This window comes from Onychomys torridus, chromosome 19 (assembly GCF_903995425.1).
Source record: "Onychomys torridus chromosome 19, mOncTor1.1, whole genome shotgun sequence".
NCBI classification, from domain to species: Eukaryota; Metazoa; Chordata; class Mammalia; order Rodentia; family Cricetidae; genus Onychomys; species Onychomys torridus.
The window spans coordinates 33,286,352-33,309,093 of NC_050461.1; the positions used below are offsets into that span (position 1 = coordinate 33,286,352).

Genomic DNA, 22,742 nt, shown 5'->3' on the forward strand with positions numbered 1-22,742 from the left:
TTGGTGGTGGTGGTGGTGGTGGTGGTGGTGTGTGTGTGTGTGTGTGTGTGTATGCACACATGTGTGTGGTGTGTGGTATGTGCCACCATGTCAGGCTTTTACCCTGCTGGGGATCTGGATTCAGGTCCTCATATTTATACAGCAGGCCCTTTACCCACTGAGCCAACTCCCTTGTCCTCTCTCTATCTTCGTAGGCCTTTGTTTTTGTTTTTGCCATATATTTATAAATGAAACTATCTGATTTGGGCAGCTTTTCAAGAATTCAATCAAACGATGACATCTCTGAAGGCGTGACATGAGGGCCAGGGAGACTGTTGGCTGCTTGGCTTTGTTGTGTCTGCTCTTCAGAAGTTTTGTTCTCATTCCACATTAAAAACTGCATTTTCTTTTTCACAAGCTGGTAAAAATACCAACTAGTGAAGGTCAGCAAGAGCTAGTCCCCTGGCAAGTCCAGACTGGGATTTCTGTTCACAGCAGTGCACCCATGATTCTCTGCTGTCACCAATTGGCCACAGCAGCTTCTCCACAGGGGAAAGTCAGTGCTTAACGGTGATGGTTTTTATTTCAGTGAAGAAGTCGTATGAGTCCTTGGCTCCTTCTCTTCCTATTCCAGAGCTCTTCATCCCTCCAAAGGGCAGGTTCAGCTCTCTGATGAGCCAGCAGTTGGTCCAGACCAATCCAGACTGAAGCTTCTTAGCTACCCTGTGAGTGCGTCCCACATTGTTTGACCATACTGTGGCTGCCAGCCCATACTTAACACTGTTAGCTCTTTTAATCACTTCCTCTTCGCTGTCAAAAGGGACAACACACGTCACTGGGCCAAATATCTCTTCCTTCATGCAGCAGGACTCATCCTTAATATCCGTTATCACCGTGGGAAGCATGAAGTAGCCTGCCTGGTTCCTGAGGGGAAGACTCAGCTGATCCACACCCTCACCACACAGAATCTGGGCCCCCTCGGCACGAGCTTTCATTACATAACTTCTGACCTGAGGAGATTAAAAACCGTAATTACAAACCTCTTACCATTTGACATTTTACACACACCAGCAGGGAAAATCAGTATTTTTAATGATTGAAAAGCAATATAAGGTCAGTGCTAAGGGATCTAGGGCTATCTAACTACCCAACTGCAAAGCCAAAAGGCAGAGGAGCTACCACCAGAGTTTGCATATTTAGCCCTCAGGTAAAAGACAGGGAGATTATTTCATGCCTAAGTATAAGGCACTAATATAAGTGATTTTATGTATTGTCACTTAATTCTTTCTATACTCTATCAGCTACTTTTATCTCCAATTTGCCCACCATATCACTGTGCCTCAGAAAGTTTATAGGGTTCATGCAGCTAATAAACAATAAAGCTTAATTCACATTCAGGCACATCCTATAATTAGGTACAAGATTGTGTGTGTGTGTGTGTGTGTGTGTGTGTGTGTGTGTGTGTGTGTGTGTGTGTGTGTGTGTGTGTGTGTGTGTGTGTGTGTGTGTGTGTGTGTTTTGCAGGGGGTAGTAAGAAGTTGGAAATTGCCTTATAATGGGGTAACAATACCCTTCCTAGACACCACAAGCTAACAAGTAAAATGTTTAGTGCCAGGAATGGATTACCTCTATTAGAGTTACTGGCCAGTGAGGTCTCACAAACCCCCAAATATTACAGACTATTGCCTTTGCTTTTGGTTACTGTCTAGAATGTGGCCCTCTTACTGAAGACATCCCATACTTGAGCCCTAGAACATGGAGAAATGAAGCTGGTTTTGATGCGCAAGCTTCATCCCTACTGGCTAGCTTTTTTTTGTTTTGTTTTGTTTTGTTTTGTTTTTTGAGACAGGGTTCCTTTGTGTAGTTTTGTGCCTTTCCTGGAACTCACTCTGTAGCCCAGGCTGGCCTCAAACTCTCAGAGATCCACCTGCCTCTGCCTCCCAAGTGCTGGGATTAAAGGTATATACCACCACCACCCCGCCTGGCTAGCTCTTATAGCCATAAAAAGTGCTCTGCTCACTTCAAGAGGAGAAAAATAAGCATTATTATCCAGCTGCAAGCTACAATAACAACAGTGTACCCTGACAGATGTGCCCACTGTGCAATATTGGCATAAATGTCATGGGCGTAGCCAACCATCTTCTGGTTGGTTTTAAGGTCTGCTCTACAAAAAGGAATCCTTCCTTACCTGGTACCAGTATCGGCCAAGAACATAGGCCCCATGGAGAACCTACTATTATCATTCTGTTAAAGAAACCTAACACAGTATTAAACTGACTCTTAAGGATTTATTGCTATACCATAGATTAGTACATCTCTCAACCCTCATCAGAAAAGCACTCCCCCCCCCAGAAGATGGTAATTAACACAGCAATCCAAAATAGTCATAGTCCAGGGAATATGAGACTGAAGAATACCCAGCCATACATAGGACATCTATATCACGGCCACCTCCTCAGAGATCTGTGCAGAGGAGGAGAAGGAAAGAAAGCCAGAGCCAGGGAATGACTATGTGGAAACAGAGTTTTCCCGGCCACAACAAGGCAACTGCACACATGAACTCCCAGTGACGGTGACAGCATACACAAAACTTGTGCTAGCTCTAGCCAGTCAAATTCCAGCATGAAGGGAGGAAGTGAGCACGAAGTCCCACCCCCTCGCAGAGTAATTGATAGCTGCTTGGAGCAGGAGAGGGAGCCTTTTTTTTTTTTTGAGTCCTGCTGCATGAAGTGAGGACCGAACCCAGGGCCTTGTGCTTGCTAGGCAAGCGCTCTACCGCTGAGCTAAATCCCCAACCCCAGAGGGAGCCTTCTTAAGGGTGCAGTCCCTGGTAGATTAACCACACAGGCAGGAGTACAGATAGGCAGCACATGGAACTTGGTGAAATTTAGGTGGGGATGGAATGGGGATGGAACTTGGAGGAATCGGGGTGGGGGGGGTGAATATAATCAAAGTACAATGTATGAATTTCTCAAAGACACAATATAAAGTATTTTTAAAAGAAACTGGAAAGTGAATGATATGTAAGATTTAAAGGCCCAGATGCTTTCAGTATCCGAGCCTCCAGGAAAAGCAAAAACAAAAAACAAACTGAAGGTCTCTAATTTCTAGTCTTATTATACTAATTATACTCTAAAAACAAATGTAGGTAATACAATGTAGCTGATTATAATGTAAAATAAATTATGCCATAAGTTAGCCTGGTGACTCAGAGATAATGACGTGAGTGCTTTCTTGAAGAGAGACCAGGTAATTGAGTTTATTTTCTATTTGGAGTCCATGATGATTCATCCCAGCAAGAGAGATGTCCAGAACCCACAGGTTTAGACCCAATCCCAAGTACTTTAAGCCAAGCACCAAAAGGAAAATTTTCAAGGCAAATAGTTGTGTTTGTGGCATAAAGTTCTGGAACCCCCAACACAGTGGTACAGTCCCTCTCCCAGTTGCACTACTGGGCTTCCTGAGATTTCCTAGACTTGGGACACAACAGTGAATAAACTTGACCACTTTCTGCTCAAGGGAAGACAGTATGAAAGGAAGTACAGAGTATATGTCGGCAGTGTGAAGAATCATGGAAAGCGCTGGAGAGATGGCTCAGTGGTTAAGAGCACTTGATGATCTTGACAAGGACCTGGGTTCAGTTCCCAGCGCCCACATGATGGTTCACAAATATTGTTAGTATCCAGTCCCCACTTCTGAACTTGCCAGGTGACAGGCATGCACACAGTGCACAGACCCCCATGCAGGCAAAATACTCACACACATAAAGCCAACCTAAAAAAGAGACTTGGGAAAATAAGACACTGACACATTAGGGGCATTCTAGGAAGTGTAGTTTTATGAATGGACTGCAAAGGTCTCATCAGTAGGCACCATTTGCTCTAAGGATGGAGAAGAGAAATTCAAGCAAGTGTCATGGACCTCTGCTCTTGGTCCATGAGAAACAATTTTCCATAGTTGATAATTTCTCAGAAGTAATATTTCAAAGCCTGATATGTCCTCAGCAAGCTTATCTTTAAGACTTGATTTATTCTATTTACGTGTGTGTGTGTGTGTGTGTGTGTGTGTGTGTGTGTGTGTGTGTACCCATGGATACCAGAAGGGGGTGCTAGATCCCTTGAAGCTGGAGTCACAGACATTTGGAGCTTCCCAATGTGGATGACCTGAGCCACTTCTAGAATCCAAATCCCACAGAGCCACGTCTCAGTCTGTCTGTCTGTCTATCTATCTATCTATCTATCTATCTCCTCCCTTCCTCCTTCCCCCTCCCCCTCTTGGTTTTTTGAGACAGGGTTTCACTATGTAGCCCTGGCTGTCCTGGAACTCACTCTGTAGACCAGGCTGGATTGGAACTCACAGAGATCCACCTGCCTCTGCCTCTCGAGTGTTGGGATTAAAGTTGTGCATCACCACTGCCCAGCCTCTGAGTTTCTCTTTAAATAAGAACTTTCTGGAATGTACATGGCAGAGATTACTTACTTTCTCCAAATGTGCTTTACTTATCAAAGCCCCCATGTTGGCTGACGGGTCAGAAGGTATTCCAACTTTCCACTTCCTGGAAGCTTCTACAAACCTCTTGAGAAATTCACTATAAATGCTCCTCTGGACAAAGATCCTGCTGGTACAGAGGCAGATCTCCCCCTGCCAAGAGGAAAGACAGTGATAAACTGGGACATTCTTCTTCATGGATAGATGCCCCATGTTTTTGATCACCTGCCATGTATCAGGCAGTGGTCCAGACAATAAGATCCAGCTGTTGGCAGGACTAGTCCCTACCACATGGAACACATAATCTCACAGGAAGACAGACAAAGGCTCAAATAAACACCCACTACGTGATCTGACTTCAGAGACTCATCAAAGCAATAGAAAAACATTCGGCAAATGATAAAATGAGGAATCTCGGTGAGCGGCCCTTACAGAGCGGATATTTGAAGGGACTCTTGGTTGCTAGGAAGGGGTTAGATAGGAAGGGCTGGGAGGAGAGAGGTTCCGGCTGTAAGAGCGGGAACCTGCTATGGGACTGAGGCTGGCGTAGGTGACAAGACAAGTGGGGAGTGGTGGGCTGAGGACATGAGCCAAGGTGGCGACAGGCAGTGACGGAAAGAAGGTGGGATTGAGGGGGTTGCAGGTTGACACTCAAAGGCTCAGAAGGACTTTGCTTCACTCTCAGCATCTTGGAAAGAAAGCAACAGAGTGATATTATCAGATTTAGATTGTGTTGGGGTGTGTGTGTGTGTGTGTGTGTGTGTATGTGTAGTGTGTGTGTGTGTGTGTGTGTGTGTATGTGTGGTATGTGTGTGTGTGTGATATGTGAATGCATGTGTGTGCATGCATGTGCATGTGTTGTGAATGTGTGTGTGCATATGGGTGTATGTATATGTGTGTGCATGTGTTTGTGTGGTGTGTATGTGGCGTGAGTATGTGTGTACATGTGTGCATGCATGTGTGTGAGAGTATGTGTGGTGTGTGTGTGTACATGTGGAAGCCAGAGAACAACCTCAGCTGTCATTACTCTAGAGCAGTTCACCTTGAGTTTTCTATGTGTTGTTGCTTGTTTTTTTGTATGTTTGGTTGGTTGGTTTGGTTTGGTTTTTTTTTGTTGTTGTTGTTTTTTTGTTTGTTTGTTTTTTGGTAACAGGGTTTTCTTAGTGGCCTAGAGCTCTCTGAGTAGGCCAGGCTGACTGGCCTCTGAGCTAGAGGATGCATCCATCTTCATCTCCTCAGTCCTACGACTACAGTGTGTGGGTTCTAGGGCCTGAACTCAGGCTCCCAAACTTGCATGGTAAGCACTTTGCCAGCTGAACTATCTCCCTGAACCCAGAGATTTACATTTCTAGATGATCACTCACAAAACTGTGTGGAAAACAAAAATGGCAAAAAATTAGAGTGAGGAGTGAGGAAAAATGTTCCAAAAGCTCAAATAAATGTACGTAACTTGTACTGGGAGGTATCAATGGAAGAGGAAATATGATTTCACTGAATTCAAGATTCTTTTTTTTTTTGTTGTTTTGGTTTTTTTTTTCGAGACAGGGTTTCTCTGTGTAGCTTTGCACCTTTGCTGGAACTTGCTTTGGAGACCACGCTGGCCTCAAACTCACAGAGATCCGCCTGGCTCTGCCTCCCGAGTGCTGGGATTAAAGGCGTGCATCACCACCGCCCGGCGAATTCAAGATTCTTAAAGGGATGTGGGACCCCAAAAGTGTAGGAGACCTGCATGGATACACCAGAAAGGTAATGTTTTGGAATACGTGTTAAACATAGAGCTAAGAAAATCCATTCATAGATGAGACATAGGTACAAGGCTAAAGAACAGGGCTGTCCAAGCTTTGGGCTCTGCTTTCCTGTGGAAAGGCAAACAGGAGGCAAAGAGAAGAGTCATTTTTCCAGTGGGTGGAGAGAGATCAAGAGTTCTTCTGTGGGCATGTTAAGTTCTGATGCCCACTAGACATCTAAATAGAGATGCTGAGTGTTTACAGGAAAGGTCCTGGTAGGTTTGTGAGAGAAAAACAATCCTGTCATTTAAACATAACATGAAATGGTTTACAAACCACACCTGAACATTTCAAAGCAAAATGTATGAAAGTATATGAATGCATAAATACTAATAACATTTTTTTCATCACGTTTATATTTGGCGTTCACAACAATTATAGGGAACAGAATGCTTCTAATTATCTTGGTATTTGCACAAAGGTTTATTGTCCAAACGAAGCAGCGAATGTTCTGAAATAACGAATTCTTTTTCTAACAGGGCCACTATCAGAACCATCTGCCTACGTGGCTTGGAAGATGGTCAAACACATCTTGGATTCATTTGCATAAATTCCCTATGCAAAAGGTGGGCATGGTGGGGAGATGTGAGTTTTACCAAGTTTCCTATCATTTAGTGCTAGGGAAATGTAGGTTGCATGAGATCCCAGAGAGGACCTCTCCAAAGGGAAAGAGCAAGGAAAAAACTCGTTCCCTGAATCTCTACACCATGCCGGGCACTGATTTGGATACTTTCTCCATAAAAGCTCTGCAGTGTGTTAGTATTCTCAGTTCACAGTTAGGAAACAGTGTTTTGAATTAAAATATACCCAAGGTCACATTGAGAGTTTACCCCTCCCTCCCCTGAAGCCAATTATCTTCAATTAAGGGAGAAATATGCTCTGCCTGGAACTTGTCAATCAGCTAAAGCAAATAAAGCAAGCTATTATAGTTTGCTTAAAATCCATCTGCTGTTGCCTTGAGTTGACCGTATCTTTTTTTCTCACTGATGCCTTAAAACACCCCTCTCACTCAAAGAAAGGTTCGGTGGGCCATCCTGAATCCTAAGAGGATCCTAGTGGATGAGTAGCCTCAGTCTATGTGTCCTTGCTTAGCTCCCTTATACATCGTGTCAACTTGTTTTCCCCCATCTCTGTTCTTGGAGTTTGTCCCTTTCTCATTGTCTTGAAACCCTGGATCCACTAGTCTAAGTGTTTACTTGACATCCGCTAATTTTAATGGCCAAACCATTTGTGTTATAGCATCGAACTGTCTACCAATAACCAAACACTGTATTTCTAGCCATCTTCTTTGGAAATTGTGGTAAAGGAAATAACTATTATAGTAGGTAGCCATTCCAGCTTTGATCTGGAAGTTCCAACCCCCATTGAAGCTTTGGTAACTGTCACACCTTGAGAGGACCCTGAAGACCCGAGATCCAGATGGGCCAGCTCTCTTGGTTGCTGGACCCTGGACGCTGGAGGCAGACTGAGCACAGTTCTCCAGAGAACACCACCGAACTGTGCTACACCTTTCCCAGACCCTGTTACCTATCCCTTCACTTGTAAGTTACCCCACAAAATAAACCTCCCTTTTCACTACGTGGAGTGGCCTTAATAATTTCACCAATAGACTGTCATTACAATTATTATGAAAATATTAATTGAAAGTCATGTTTTTCACTGAGCATTCCTAGAATCCCTTTGGAGGGTAGCATGATTCAAATTATTGTAAAGGTAAAGAAATGGAGGCCTCGTTTTTCCAACTGGGGGAAGCTGCTGTCCAATTAATCTGGTCTAGTGTTCTTACTCCTCTGGGAGGCTGCAACTTTGAAGAACCTGATAAAAATAAAACAGAGCCCTCAGAAATATCTGTGATGTAATACTAAAAGTTGAAAAGATGGCCTGAAGTCCTCTGCCACTCCAAGCTCAGAAACTTGCTTTAGGATGTCACAGGGAATAGGAACTCGGAGTGTAAAGGCATCAGGGATACTTTGGGGAGGGATGAAAATCTACTGGTAATAGGACATGGGGCTGCAAAGAAGACACAGGCAGCTGGCTGTGTGAATAAAGAAATGGGAGAGGCTTAGAGCAGGAAAATGGGTCATTCTACCTGTGGCTGGTACTTGATAAAAGTTATGTGACTCAAGACGAGGAACTTGACAAAAAGAAGCCGTGAGTGTACTAGGCCATTCCTGGGTGTTAGAATAACACTAGAACTGATCCTAATTTCAGAAAACACAAAATAACAGGATCATCGCCAACCCCCCTGGACTTTGCATTGTGTTGAAATAGATCCAATCTGACAGGGCCTTAGTAAGCAGGACTCATACCTGGTTAGCAAAGCTGGACCTGACAGTTGCTGGGATACACTCCTCCAGATTGGCATCCTCAAAGATGATAGCAGGATTCTTGCCCCCCAGCTCCAGGGAGAGCTTCTTGCAGTGGGGGGCACTTAGCTGAGTAATCCGCTCGGCTGTGGGCTGGCTCCCAGTGAAGGAAATCAGGGGTACCTCTGGGTGGGACACCAGGGCCTCACCAACCCTGGGCCCGGTTCCAAACACAATATTGATCACACCTGGTGGAACACCTGGGTGGGAAATAAAACAGTAATTCTCCTAGGTTTATTGAGGATTCCTGAAGCGACATGGAGGCTCTCCTTTGGGAAACCAAGAGCTGGCCTGTGGGGAGAAGGTGGGGATGGTGGGTTTGACAGCACCTGGAGATTTTACGATTAGCTCCAGTTTAATAGCAAAGCCAATGCTACAGAGTCACTTCTGCTTATAGAATCCACCTGCTGGGGTTTCTCTGGGTCTGGAAAGATGCAGGGTAAAGGACCTTCTGAGAAACTCACTGTATAATACTGGCTAAGCTTTTGCGTGCTGGTGCACAAGCACTACCAAACAATCTCAGCCTCGTGTGGAGCAGGCAATTGCTCCAACTTGACACCCAGAACTTGTGAAGCAGGGTGGCAGTGTTAAGTAAACAGATGTGTGGACCCGCAGAGATGTGAAGAGATCAACCATCTTGGCCCAGAGAGGCAGGAGGAGGCATCCCAGAGGGGGTAATTTTTGACTTGAGGTCCTGTGCCCAGGATTACCTCCAGCTTCACCATGACCTAAAATCATGCAACAAATACCAAGAACATCCAAAGACAGGTGCCTCACTATTTTCTACCGCAAGACCCTTTAGACTTAAATTTACATGCATTCATTTACATCTTTTCGGGATTAAATTTTGGGGGGGGGGGGGGGGGGTGCTGGGCATGTGCCTGAGTGTGTATTCATGAGGATGTGTGTGTGTGTGTGTGTGTGTGTGTGTGTGTGTGTGTGTGTGTGTGAAGGCCAGAAGCCATCCTTTTAGAGACAGTCTCTCCTTAGCTTGGAGCTTCCAGCGTAGGCTAGAGTGGTTGCCTAGTGACCATCTGGGACCGGCTTGTCTGCATCCCCAGCACCGGATCCCAAGTGTGTTCCGCCACACCTGGCTTTTCCCCATGGGTTCTGTAGGCTGAATTCAGATTCCCATGCTGTGCCATAGGCACTAGAATGCCTAAGCCATCTCCTCACCCATGAATTTCCTCACTTCCTTATGCCTGGCCTCCACCAAGTTGCTGGCTAAGGGCAGAACACTATCTGAATTTTGTTCTCCATTGTGTCTCCTGGGCCACCAGTAAATGATGACATTTATCAGCTGCTTAGTAATGTCAGCTATTGTTATTAGTAATCTGGAGTCATCCTCTATTATCTATGGACTTGTTTTCTATGGTTTCAGTTATAATCCAAAATCACTTATGGTCTGAAATATTTGTCTTTACATTTAGAGAAAAAGCACTCTCACATCGATTTTGTTTCAGTGTGTTGTTAACTTTTTCTGCTTTACTGTTAATTTCTCATTGTGCCTAATATATAAATTAAACTTTACTATAGCTCTATATGTATATAAAAACAAGATGCATAGAGAGACCAATGCCATCCACAGTTTCAGGCATCCACTCATGATCTGAAAACACATCTCTCACTTATAACAGAAGACTATGGGCTGCTTTTTGACCTCACAACCCTCTAAGGTGTTGACTTTTTTTTTAAAAAAAGATGTATTTATTTATTATGTACACAGTGTTCTGCCTACATGCATGCTTGCAGACCAGAAGAGGGCACCAGATCTCATTACAGATGGTTGTGAGCCACCATGTGGTTGCTGGGAATTGAACTCAGGACCTCTGGAAGAGCAAGCAGTGCTCTTAACCTCTGAGCCATCTCTCCAGCCCCAGGTGTTTACTATTATTATCTTGCTTTACTGGTGAAAAGTTTGGCAAAGTAAAGTTAAGCAATAATCAGTAATTAGTAAATCTGGTTAGAGCAGATTAACAAATGCTAGTGAATAGGCTTGAGCCAACCAGTGTTCGGTATTCAGTATCCAATTGGAAACAGATTACGAATTGGAGAAGCTGTACATATTCAAGTTGTGTTGGTATCTAGGGGCTTCTTAGGCTTTGCATGAGGTGGCTGGATACAGTCCCTCTCTTTCCTCAGGTGACTATAGCAGGTGTGGAAATCCTGCATGAGACACTTAGGGGACAGCCTGGAAGCTCCTGTCTCCTCTGCTTGCCCCACATTAGGCAATTCCCTTCTCAGCTCACATCTTCAAGATGCCTTCCCAGGTATCTTTTTTAGTTCAAAGCCAGTCTTCAAGAATGCGATCTTCGGATTGGGGATTTAGCTCAGCGCAGTGGTAGAGCACTTGCAAGCGCAAGGCCCTGGGTTCAATCCTCAGCTCAAAACAAAAAAAAAAAAAAAAATGATCTTCAAGAATAAATAATACTTTCACATTAATGATCTAAGATTATCCACAGAGCCACAGCATAAGCCTGGTCACTTCGAGGAGACAGTGAAGACACCCACCCACCCACCCACCCACCCACCTCACACACAGCAGACCCTTTAAGGAGACAGGTAGGAAGTCAATGCTGTGATGTATCTGTCAGAATCTTACTTCTAAGTGCTCTGTGTTTAGATCAACCTTGGTTCATAGGTCATAACTAGAGCAGTGCTGTGTACCGTGTGGAAGAGCAAAGAAGAGTCATTGATTTAGGACAAAACAAGGAGGAGTTTCCCATCTGTGGATGAGGCCCTGCAGCTCCAAATAGAGGACTACCTTTGGGTAGATGGGAGAGTAAGTTTATAAGGGAGGCTGTTAATAAACCCTCAAAGGCAAAAATGAACTGAGTCATGTCTAATGTTTACTATGATGTTTTAGCAGAGGCTGAGAGAAAACACAGGAACACCATGTATATTTCGCCATGGGACAATGAGCTCATTCCACAGGCTGACTGAGTTCCACACACATTAGCATTCTGATTGTTTGCCTGAGGTCTGCTGTAGTCTGATGTAGTAAGAGGCAGCAGCTTGTATGATTTCTCAGTGACATTTGCCCTTTGAGCCAGACAGTAACACGATTTTTGTGCAGGTATCTGCCCTCTAAACTCTTAAGTGATTCTGGTTGCCAGAGAAGAAAAATAATTTAGTTGACCAACAGAAATTGCAAAATAAAGACTGGAGGAAGTGGCTAGAGGATAAGTCAGGAACACATGAACACACAAGAATGAAGTCTTTCAAGGGTTAAGGCTTAGCAAAGAGGCACAGCCCCTCTCCTGACCCACTCTAAGAACCTGTAGTCACCAGGCTGGCAGGACACATTGTGTGCCCTTGTGCACACCAAAGGCTTGGTTTTGCAAAGAGTAGAATTAGAAAGTGGTCTGTTTATAAGGAAATGTGGGTACATTCTGGGAAATGGGAGAGGTGGGCATGGTCTCCATCTTCTAGGGGCCTAGAGCATCTGTATAGATCATCCCAAAGACTGGTTAGGAAGCCTCATCCCTAGGGCTACAAGGACCAGTGCCATTTTCCAAAACAAGCCCAGATTTAACCTATCATCCAAATCCTAAAGAGCTAGCTAAACTTCACTGGAAGCTAATGTGCATGCTTTTGCTTCTGAAGTACCCAGAAGGAGCAAATGGGGAGGGAAAGAGGGAGGGAGGAGGGAGGGAGTAATAGGCTTCTACCTGCTGCCCATTCTATGGAGTAAGGAGAGCCCAACTGTGGCTTCTCCATGCCAAAAGGCAATTAAGCACATCACGTGTTAACACAGACAGAAGGGTGATAACTGTCCCCACCACCCAGGCATCACTCCCATCCTAGCTGAAGGGTTCACAAGATGAGGATCCTAACAGAAAGAGGCTTTTCAAAGATTACTTGCTGGGATCTAAATACCAGGACAGTGTCAGGCTTCCCCACGCAGAATTATATCCCAAATGAAAGCAGGAAGGCAGCCTAAGTGTAGACATTAAACTGAAAGAGCAGCAAATGGGTGGATGCTGATAAGAGGCCATGGTTTATCCACTTCTGCCCCAAATATGGGGAAGCTGGAAGATGTATATTAAATCCCTTGAAAATGGCTGAATGGACTATGAATTGTTCAGCTACAGAAACTCTAGCAATACCCAACTTCCAAGATCAACCAGTAGCTCAAAGTTAAATTTACAGTGGTGGTTGATGACAATAACTTTGATGTTTTTAGGTCTCTCTAAGCCTGCAATATTTACTGCACAGCCTTCACCCCATGGGGTGCTGCTATTCTCCAATGGCACCCTGCTGGAATCAAAGAGGAAAGGAAGGAACAGAAGAAAAACCCTGCTGTGGATGAAGGCATGACCAGAAAGGATCAGGCTTACAAAATAAAAAGACAGCACTGGAATCAATGCTGAGTGAAGGTTACTTCTATCTCTGTGCCTCCCCCCTATCCCCACACCCTGTTACCTGCTTTATCCAAGAGTTTACACAACATCCACGCAGTCACAGACGTCAGTTCGCTGGGCTTGGCTATCACAGTATTCCCAGCAGCGATGGCCGGAGCGATCTTCCAGGTCAGCAGGTAAAGTGGCAAATTCCAAGGGCTGATCAAACCAGCTAAGGGACAAGAAGAGAAGCAGGGCCATGGTGACATGTCCTCAGAGACAGACCGCCTGAGTGGCATTTTTAGCAAAATTCTCTGCCTCATGGAAAACCCAAACATCACTTATTGGTAGCCGGCTTCAGAGAAGTTGTTCTAGAATACTTACAAGCAATTCATTCCTTATAACAGCAAAGTCAATACGCTGACCATCCTCTTAGTGAGCCACAATTATAATTAGGAACCACAGCTAAAGGCTAAAGGCTGTTGACAATTTGCCAATATGTTCTGAATAGGATGCATATTGAAATCTATAGACTGATCTTTACTCTTTAAAGAAAGCCCTCTCCCAGTGCAATATTAAGAGGCTAGGCTGGTGTTTCTTGATGGGCTTCCCCACCTCTGTCACTAACCTGCTGTCCCTGAGACATTAAAGTTCAGGCGTTGCTGAATTATGTGTGCAACAGGTACAAAATCATTCTGAATGTCCCTGTAGGGAATGATTATGCTAATGGACTCTGACATACAAACTGTGAAACTCACCCTGGCAGCAGAGAAGGTCTTAAAATCAAATTCCGTCTATATTCTCAACTACATTCTGACCGTGTGGGTTTGCTGGATGACACACCCAACTTCTAGCAGGTATGTCCAGTCTTCTGACTTTGTGACAATGTTGTCGTCTATCAAGTTCATGCTCAAGAACCATGCACTCAGTTAACTTTAAAAATGGTCCAAAGACTCCCAAGATAATTTAAATGATCTATAATCTCGTGCATTAGGTCCCATTCACAACTTTCTCCAGCCCCAGGTCGAACGTGACTGAATGTATCTCTATGCACTGTTCTTAAACTGTCCAGTTTCCTTCCACGTCCTGCACGGATATAAGGTCTCCCTTATGGATTAAAAATGCTGTGAGTTTGAAGCTAGCCTGATTGAGTTTCAGGACAACCAGCAATACAGAGAAACCCTGTCTTGAAAAACAAAAGACAAAATCAGTTTATATTATACTTTATCCTTTATAAGTAAGTATATTTAATATTACTAAACTTCTCATAGAAAATTCTGTTCTTTAAGAGTAACAGAATGTATTTGCAATAACATGCACTCATATGCTTCTTAGTGGGAGATTAAAGCTTCCCACAATGCCTTGGGAAATGATTTCTAGAGGGTCTAGGGACTCAAGACAATGAAGTGTTTCCCTTTTTGTTGTTCTGGTATTTGTAGCTAGTTAAACACGGAGTTTCTTCTCGGGAAACAGTGACATCTGCTGATTATACTTGGTCACTTCAGACATTTACATCCAAAGGGCAAAAAAATTCTTATTTGCCAGACAACTGGTATTACTTAGAGCACATACTCGTTTATTTATTGTGTTGTTGTTGTTATTTTTAAGACAGGGTCTTGCCCAGGCTAACCCCAAACTGTGCAGCCAAAGATAACCTTGTAATTCTGATCCCCCTGCCTGCCCTGTCCAAGTGCTAAGAACGAGCCAACACATCCAGCTGAACTACATACTTATTAATTTACTCAAATTTCTTATATTATTGAATCCTATAAAAAGAAAAGTGAACTATTGTCCCGGCTTTTCAGAATGCTGAAGCGTGAAGAAGTCGAAATCCTGAAGTCAAAGCAGGCACTGTCTGGATTTGTTGTTTTCTTATTTTAATTATAAGCAACAAAGCGCTCCTCACAGCATCCCCTTCCCCTGTGATCTTCCAAGACAAAGTTTCTGGAAAAGTCAGAGAATCTGATACAATGGGAATGAACTAGAAATAATTTTTGTTTTGTTTTGTTTTGTTTTTCGAGACAGGGTTTCTCTGTGTAGCTTTGCGCCTTTCCTGGAACTCACTCTGTAGACCAGGCTGGCCTCGAAGTCACAGAGATCCGCCTGCCTCTGCCTCCCGAGTGCTGGGATTAAAGGCATGCGCCACAACCGCCCAGCCTGGAAATCATTTTTAAAGGCAATAAATTTTCAACAAAAGGAGAAAAGTCAACACCCTGTCCCTAGTAAGCACTTGTCCAGAATTTTCTGGGCGTTCTGATACAGGTTTTCCTGGGACACCACCTACCGATTCCCACGGGGGTGCGAACAGTGTAGTGCATGCAGCTCAGGTGGTCCATTTGTGTGCACTCCGTCACATGGTGCAGAATGGAGGAAGCAAAGAACCGGAAGTTCTGAGCAGCCCGAGGAATGTCCATGGTCCTGGCCAGTGTGAGGGTTTTCCCTGTAGGAAGTGAACAACAGAAAATGCTGCCCTTGTGTTTCCCATGGAGTTAGCATTGTGTGTTTCCCATGGACTTAGTGTTGTGTGTTTCCCATGGACTTAGTGTTGTGTGTTTCCCATGGACTTAGTGTTGTGTGTTTCCCATTGAATTAGTACTGGCCTCTGTTGTGTGTTATCTGTCACCACACTCGTTCCCAGCCCACGGGAGGCACTTCTTTACCACACAGAGTTAATGTTGGTTGGATCAAGTGATTGAAAATTTAGGTGTGAGGTTTTAGGATGAAGTGGGGAGGGCCTAAAATAGAGCCAGAACATCTTTGCTCTGTGAACGTCTCCTAGCCTTCATCACGAAGCTACCAGATGCCACCACGTCACCCACACAGGCTCTGGTGTGTTAGCAGCTTCGAAACGATGGGGTTGACATAGTCAGGGTTCAAATAGCTGAGTGTGCACATCACATCGAAACGGGTGAGGTGTCATAAACATCCTCCGAACACACAGAGGAGTTATCAAAAGGGATAGTGAGAACCTCAACACAGGATGCTGCTTTCTGGACCGGGCAGGGGGCATCTTCTTGCCCTTCTCTCGGGTGCCCTTTAGTGGCGAAATGAGATGGACTGACCCCAGAACAGGAGCAAAAGAAACTTTTTCCGTGTGTGTGTGTGTGTGTGTGTGTGTGTGTGTGTGTGTGTGTGTGTGTGTAGTCCAGTTATCACTATATAGCCCCGGGGGCCAGGAACTCAAAATCCCCCTGCCTCAGCCTCAGCCTCCCAAGGGCCGTGATCACGACTGTGCACCACCACACTAACCTGGAAGAAGCATGCTCTTTCCAAGGGCCTGTCAGCTGCTTTCTAACTTAAGGTTGGTTTATGGCAGATACATTCTAACACCCCATGGCTCTCCCTAAAAGACATTATGACATTTATATATTCACTCCATCCCCATGCCCTTTGGGAAGGAGTGAACACTGGGCATAGAATAATGACAGTCCACCAGAAAACTAGCCACTCTTCAAATTGTCTTTACTTGGAGAGCCTCCGAACAGGACAGAGAGATGGCATGGCCACCCCTAGCTCCTCCTGTCTCTCCATAGCCAGACTCTGCTGTGGATCCTCGCAGCTCCTCCTACTAAATTGGCAGCATGCGCTCCCACATCATTTAGCTTTGGGTTCAGTCACTGACTTGTTTCAATGGGGCCAAGCGTGACGGCCACAAAACTCAGCCTTCTGCATCCTGCTCATTTTCGTCTCTGTCTCTACTGTCATCTTGATAAGCAAGGGTGCAAGCCAGCTTGATACCTCAGCCAGGATGGTCTGACTAACTTGGCCTGAGTGTAATCCACTTTACCAAAAGGCATGAGATTAGCTGACAAACTAGAATGGGGGTACTAGCTGCCAGTGTCTACGTAACGGACATACTGCAGTTTTCATAAGCATTTAGTAAGACACGCCTGTTCTCAAGCCCAATCACTATTGGTCAAAGAGCCTGGAAGGCAGACCAGTCTTGCCAGGGCCCCCCTCACCTTGGTCTTTAGATTCAGCCTGGGCTAACTCCTCCAGAGACTGCTCCACTAAATCAGCCAGTCGGTTCAGGACCAGGGAACGCTCCTGGGGGGTCCGGGATGCCCAGGCAGGGAAGGCCTCTCTGGCAGCCTCCACGGCAGCTTCAATCTTTGAGGGGCAAGCCAAAGATGGTTACTTAGCACTACTGCTCCCGAGGGGCTGGCCACATCCAGCATCCATGGCTCCCTTCACACCGGATAGTCATTCTGCCCAATTTCAGTTATTCAACATATCCTGGTGCTAAACGACACTCGGACAACACAGGTGTTGATGTGACCAAAGCACGGCATCAAAAACAAAGGAAGCGTCATTTGCTCTCTCCCTATCCTCAGGCTAATCTAACTATCTGAGTTCTGAGTCATTGCCGCCATGGGCTCACGGTGATCAGCAGCTGACCATGTGGAACCGTGTGCCAAAGCCTCTCCTGTCTGCTGACTCCTTAGGGAGTCTCAGAGCCAGCAGCAGGCCGACTCACACGCCCTGGTACAGGGACTGCAACAGAATCTAGCATGAACTTCTAGAAGCCTGAAGACAAGCCCAAGGGTGCCCCCAGCTCCTGTGAACAAGGCAGCCCAGGTGGTACCAGGGATGGGATGGAGGACCTCAGGAGTGTCTGAACAGCTGTTCACCTGACTTCTCTGATGGTGAGCAGGCAGAATGACCGCGGACCTAGGGAAGATACCTGCTCATTACAGAGCTGGCACATGACTCTGACCTGCCCCATATGAAGAAACTATGACAGTCAACGGCAAAGGCACCAGCAATTTAATTGGGAAATGGACAAAGGATGTAAGCAAATACATCACAAAAGATGTATGCCCAAGATAAATAAGGACATGAAAATATGTCCAGTCGGTGGCCATAGGGAACTGTGCATGAAGTCAACTTCAAAGATCAAAAGATTCTGGACTGTGAGTGTGGCTCAGTGATAACAGCATTTTCCTATCATACCCAATGCTCTCGGTTTGACCCCCCACCCAAAAAAAAACCACGAAAAGGAGGGGGGCAGGGAACAAAACAAAACAGTGGCAGTATCAAATGCTGGGGAGGAAGCTGAAAAAAGAGTCCTGTCATCCACTGCTGGTGGGAATGAGAAAAGACAGGCACTCAGGAAGAAGAGGACAGTCAGCGCCCAAACTCTTAGTCAGGTAGCCACCTCGCAAGTCAGGAACACCCTCCTGGGCATTTATCCCAGGGAAATGAATGTTTATTTTCATGCAAAAAAAAAAAAAAAAAAAGTGTGCAGGATTATTTATAGCAGTGATAGTCATAGTAGCCCTAAACTGCAAGCGACCAGCTCTCCTTTGGTGGGTGAATAACTGTGACACATCCATGCCGGCTGCATACTTCTCTGCATTAAAAGGAGCAAGCTGCTGCTTCACGCAACGTCCCTGAGGGGTCTGCAGAGCTGAGCTGAACAGCAGAAGGGAGACTCGCCGCCTTCACCAAGGCAGCTTTTCATTTTACAGGTAAAGCCATAACAGCCCAGAGGCCTAAACCAGCCAGAAGAATGGGGATCTAGGAGAGGTTAAGGCTGTGTCACAAAGGGACTGGGCGGCAGCCACTGTCTCCCAGGGCATGCAGATCGAAGGTAGTTCAGGTGCTCAAGCTTCCAATGCAGAGTTAAATGCATAGACGGGAGCCGGGGGCGAGGAGAAGAACATGAGCCATCTATCCCAAGGTATCTAAAATTCAGCCATCGAGTCACTGGGAAGAAGCGATTTTAATTTTAAAAGATGAGGATTTCCAATCATTTCCCAAAGAATCCCAAAGAATCTGTTTGGGATCTGGTGTGGGAAAGGAAATTTGTCTAGATGTGTCGAATCCCTAAAGCTCTTAATTCAGTGCTAACAGTTTGTGGAGTCTACCATTCTCCATGTGATCGAACCCTAGGGCTGTTACTGGTACTTGCAGTGACTAACTGCATCAAACACTCACTGACTAGTTTGTATATCTGAAGGGATATAACCAAAGCACAAAGCACTTAATCCTTCTTAAAACTCTACACAGGAGTACTGTGCGCTGTTCTGTAGGAAGAGGGCTGAGACACAGAAAGATCAGGTCGCTTGCCAGAGGTTACAGTTACTAAGTCGTAGTGTCGGGTCAAACCCAATCTCTGTGGGGCCCAAGACCGTTAACTGACACGCAATAGCACTGTGGTTCTCAGCCTTCCTAATGCTGCATAAATGTATTTTTTTGTTGTTGTTGCTACTTCATAACTGTAATTTGGCTACTGTTATGAATCGTAATGTAAATATCTGATAGGCAGGATATCTGATATGAGAGCCCTGTGTTCAACTCCCCCAGGATGAGAACCATTTCTGTGGCTTAGCAAGTGTCGGTGCCCCGCCCCACAGAAGAGGCCTGTGTTGGAAAGGCAACAGCGTGGAGCTCTGAAGGATAAATACATGAGAACAGGCACGCCCTCTTGTGGTCAAAACGTGAGGTACACAGAAGGCATCTGGGAGTGCTTTTCTGACTGCTCCTGTTTTCAGATGAAGTCCCCAGGATATAATATCTCATTTGCTCTTTTCTCACACACATGAATGAACACACAAACACACGCACACACACACACACACACACACACACACACACACACACACACACACACACACACACACACACTTTGCACATATCTCATGAAGTCACCAAAGACACAGCATTTGTGGAACACAGAATATTTGTAAACTGGTTTGCTATATGCATTACGGTAGTAGGAAGTGAAATATCTGTTTTATTCTTCTTCCTGAAAAAGTGTGAGCCATTACCATACTCCACCTGCATTTGGTAGATTTGCTATTTTTAGCATCACTTTGGAAAGACCATGAGACTAGGAAGAGGGGAGAAGACAAGGCTAGATTTCTTATGTGGCTGTCACGGGAAGCAAACAAAATTGTCAGTTACAATTTAACTAACAAGTTATCCAATATATGTAAACTTTAGCACAGAAGTCTAAAGTTGTATTTTTCCTCCAGAAGACAGATTTAAGGTTTAACAATGAAGAAAAAAGCTGAATCTTTGAAGAAAAAAAACTTTGCATATAGGAAGGTTGAAATTATATTATAATCTGGATCCTTGTGCCTTAAAAGAATAAACAGTATTCACTTGATAACTACACATATATCAGCCACACTTATCACACTAGATATTTTTATTCTTGGTGCTATAATTCATAACTAATCAAATGTTTTTCAGGTATTTTACCAAATTTGCCAAGAGAACTGAATTCTTCATAACTACAAAAGAAAGGGAAAGAGAAAGGAGAGGAAGAGAAAGGAATATGATCCATTACATATTGTTTAAAAAACTGTAAAGTATAATGAAAAAAACCACTAGACTTTAACTTTCAGCTCATTATTCAACCGGCTTGTTTGGTTTCATTGGGTGTTTTTGGAGCTAGGAGGAATCATTAGATGGTGGTCTAAAATGAAGTCCTGGCTTTTTGTGTTGTTCTCAACTGAAGTTTTTAAAAACTTATTTTTATAAATCCATGGAGCTAGTAGACACTTGGTAGAGAAAAGGACGCATTGAATATGGTGATAGTTCCTATGAATAATACTTTTCACTAGACACCTATTACAGCCTATCTGAGAACTACAAAAATTAAAACCAACTGTGCCCAGAGCTGTTAAGTTGGCAAACGACAACTAACTTTCTTCTGTTCACAGTAAACCGATAGCCGTTCTGGCTCATACCTGTCCAGTCGTAAAATAATTTACCTTATGAAATTCTACATTTTCCTTCACTCCCTCTTTTCTTTTAGAAAACAGTTTCCCACAATCTGTCAACACAGTACATGCATTTCAGTTTTCTAAGTGAATATACTCACCTCTTCTTTCCCACTATTTGGTACTTTGCAGTAGACTTCTCCTGTTGACGGATCATACGAATCTATATATGAGTTACAGGGTAAAAACTGTCCACCTATGAAGTTTTCCAACGTCAAAAGTTCTTTTTTTCCAGCAGCCATGTTAAGGAGAATGCTCTTCACCCTCTATAGTAGCTCACTGTGACTGTCCTCGGGACTTTGTTCTGACACCCTCGCCCAGCCCCCTGTGTCCTCATTTGCATATCATGGACCAGGAGTCCCACGGCTCTCTAGAACATTCCAGATTCCAAACTCAGGAGAGTTCTTGAGGGCAACCGTTGGCCCATTCTGAGAAGTGGATAATGTGTTAAACTGACATCGTTATATATTCACAGTCTCTCCAGATCAGCTCAAATCAACGGTGCCTATGTAGATGATTCCATCAGAGTCACACTGGAAGTGGCCACTGTTTAAACATTAAGTGCAAATCACAAAGGAAGTCGGTTCCACAGAATCATTATCTATGAAGTGGTTCTCATTATTTCCCCCTTTTTGGAGAAGAAATGGAACCTCTGAGAGCTTACAGTGTCCAGGGTCACTCATGAGCACGGGATACACCTTTTGTCTTCTCTGTGACTACTGCCTCACCATGACCTTGACCTTGCAGACAGATGGAGGACAGAATACCCATGTCCACTGCTCATCTTGATCTGTCTTCATCTTGGCTGCCTTCTCCCTCAGATGTGTCCTCCAACCCCAACCAGTGACAGATCATATATCCTAGACATGCCATGAAGATACAGGCCAAAAATGTATAGAGCATACACAGCAAACCAGAGACTCTTGTCTAGTTCTAAAAATTGGTAAGATAAAGCCAGCAGAAAAGACAGGTAAAGTCTGTAATAAAAGCAATCTATATCTGAGAGAAGAGTTGGCCACGCATGTATTAATAGATGGACTCATTGTTAATCAAGAATTGGGGCACACAGAAAGACTCCTGCTGTGGAATGTCATTCTGTATGCTGTGAGTGTGTGTTGTTCTGATTGGTTGATAAATAAAGCTGTTTGCCAATGGTGAAGCAGAATAAGGTTAGGTGGGACATTCCAACTGGAGAGAGAGGAAGGAGAAAGGCAGAGCCTGGAGACACTGCTAGGCACCACCAGAAGAAGCAAGATGTAAAATTAACAGTAAGCCACAAGCCATGTGGCAAAGTATAGATTTATAGAAATGGGTTAATTTAAGATGTAAGAGCTAGCTAGCAAGAAACCTGAGCCATTAGGCCATACAATTTGTAATTAATATAAGGCTCTGTGTGTTTATTTGGGTCTGAATGGCTGCAGGCCCCAGGTGGGTGTAGTCGAAGTTTTCCTGTGTCCCAGTCTGGCAGCCTCTTGGACCCAATTAAATACACAGAGGTTTATCTGCTGTCTATCTGCTTGTATTTCCTGCCTGCCTGTAAGCTGCCTTTGCTATATACAGGCCAATACAGCTTTATTTATCAAAAACTCAGAGCAACACATATTCACAGCACACAGAAAGACATCCCACAGCAGACTGGAGAAAACCCCAGCTACAGGCTCCCCATTGGATAGTTGACTATTCAGTACTTAATATCTGTCTGGAGATGGGAAAAGCATACATTTCCTCTCCCATGCTGGCCGGGTGCATGGAACACTTCTTGGATCAACTTGCCAGTGTCCCCATGTCAATATACCTACTTTGGGTCTATTGATTTCTCTTCAACAAATTTCTCCTTTAAAAATATTTGCTCACCAGGTGGTGGCGGCGGTGCACGCCTTTAATCCCAGCACTTGGGAGGCAGAGGCAGGCAGATCTCTGTGAGTTCGAAGCCACCCTGGTCTCCAAAGCGAGTTCCAGGAAAGGCACAAAGCTACACAGAGAAACTCTGTCTTGAAAAAAAAAAATTTGCTCATGGACAATAAGTCCCAAGACATTCTACTTTTA

The 22,742-nt window shown here is 44.5% G+C and overlaps 1 protein-coding gene across 1 annotated transcript; it reads right to left on the reverse strand.

Annotated features, from left to right (window-relative positions):
* Positions 1 to 536: 536 nt before the first annotated feature.
* Positions 537 to 20,938, reverse strand: Aldh8a1 (aldehyde dehydrogenase 8 family member A1). Its single transcript, XM_036168688.1, has 7 exons — positions 20,798 to 20,938; positions 16,926 to 17,073; positions 15,248 to 15,403; positions 13,046 to 13,195; positions 8,564 to 8,820; positions 4,459 to 4,620; positions 537 to 989 (listed from the first exon to the last, which is right to left on the reverse strand). Exons 1-7 carry the CDS (start codon positions 20,936 to 20,938, stop codon positions 537 to 539), a joined length of 1,467 nt encoding a protein of 488 aa, XP_036024581.1.
* Positions 20,939 to 22,742: the final 1,804 nt, after the last annotated feature.

Coding starts and splice junctions, on each gene's coding strand:
- Aldh8a1 (XM_036168688.1), bottom strand. CDS start 20,938: ATGGCTGCTGGAAAAAAAGAACTTTTGACGTTGGAAAACTTCATAGGT. Junction 17,074..20,797: donor CAAATAGTGGGAAAGAAGAG/GTGAGTATATTC, acceptor TGCCCCTCAAAG/ATTGAAGCTGCCGTGGAGGC. Junction 4,621..8,563: donor GGTCCAGCTTTGCTAACCAG/GTATGAGTCCTG, acceptor TCCTCTTGGCAG/GGGGAGATCTGCCTCTGTAC.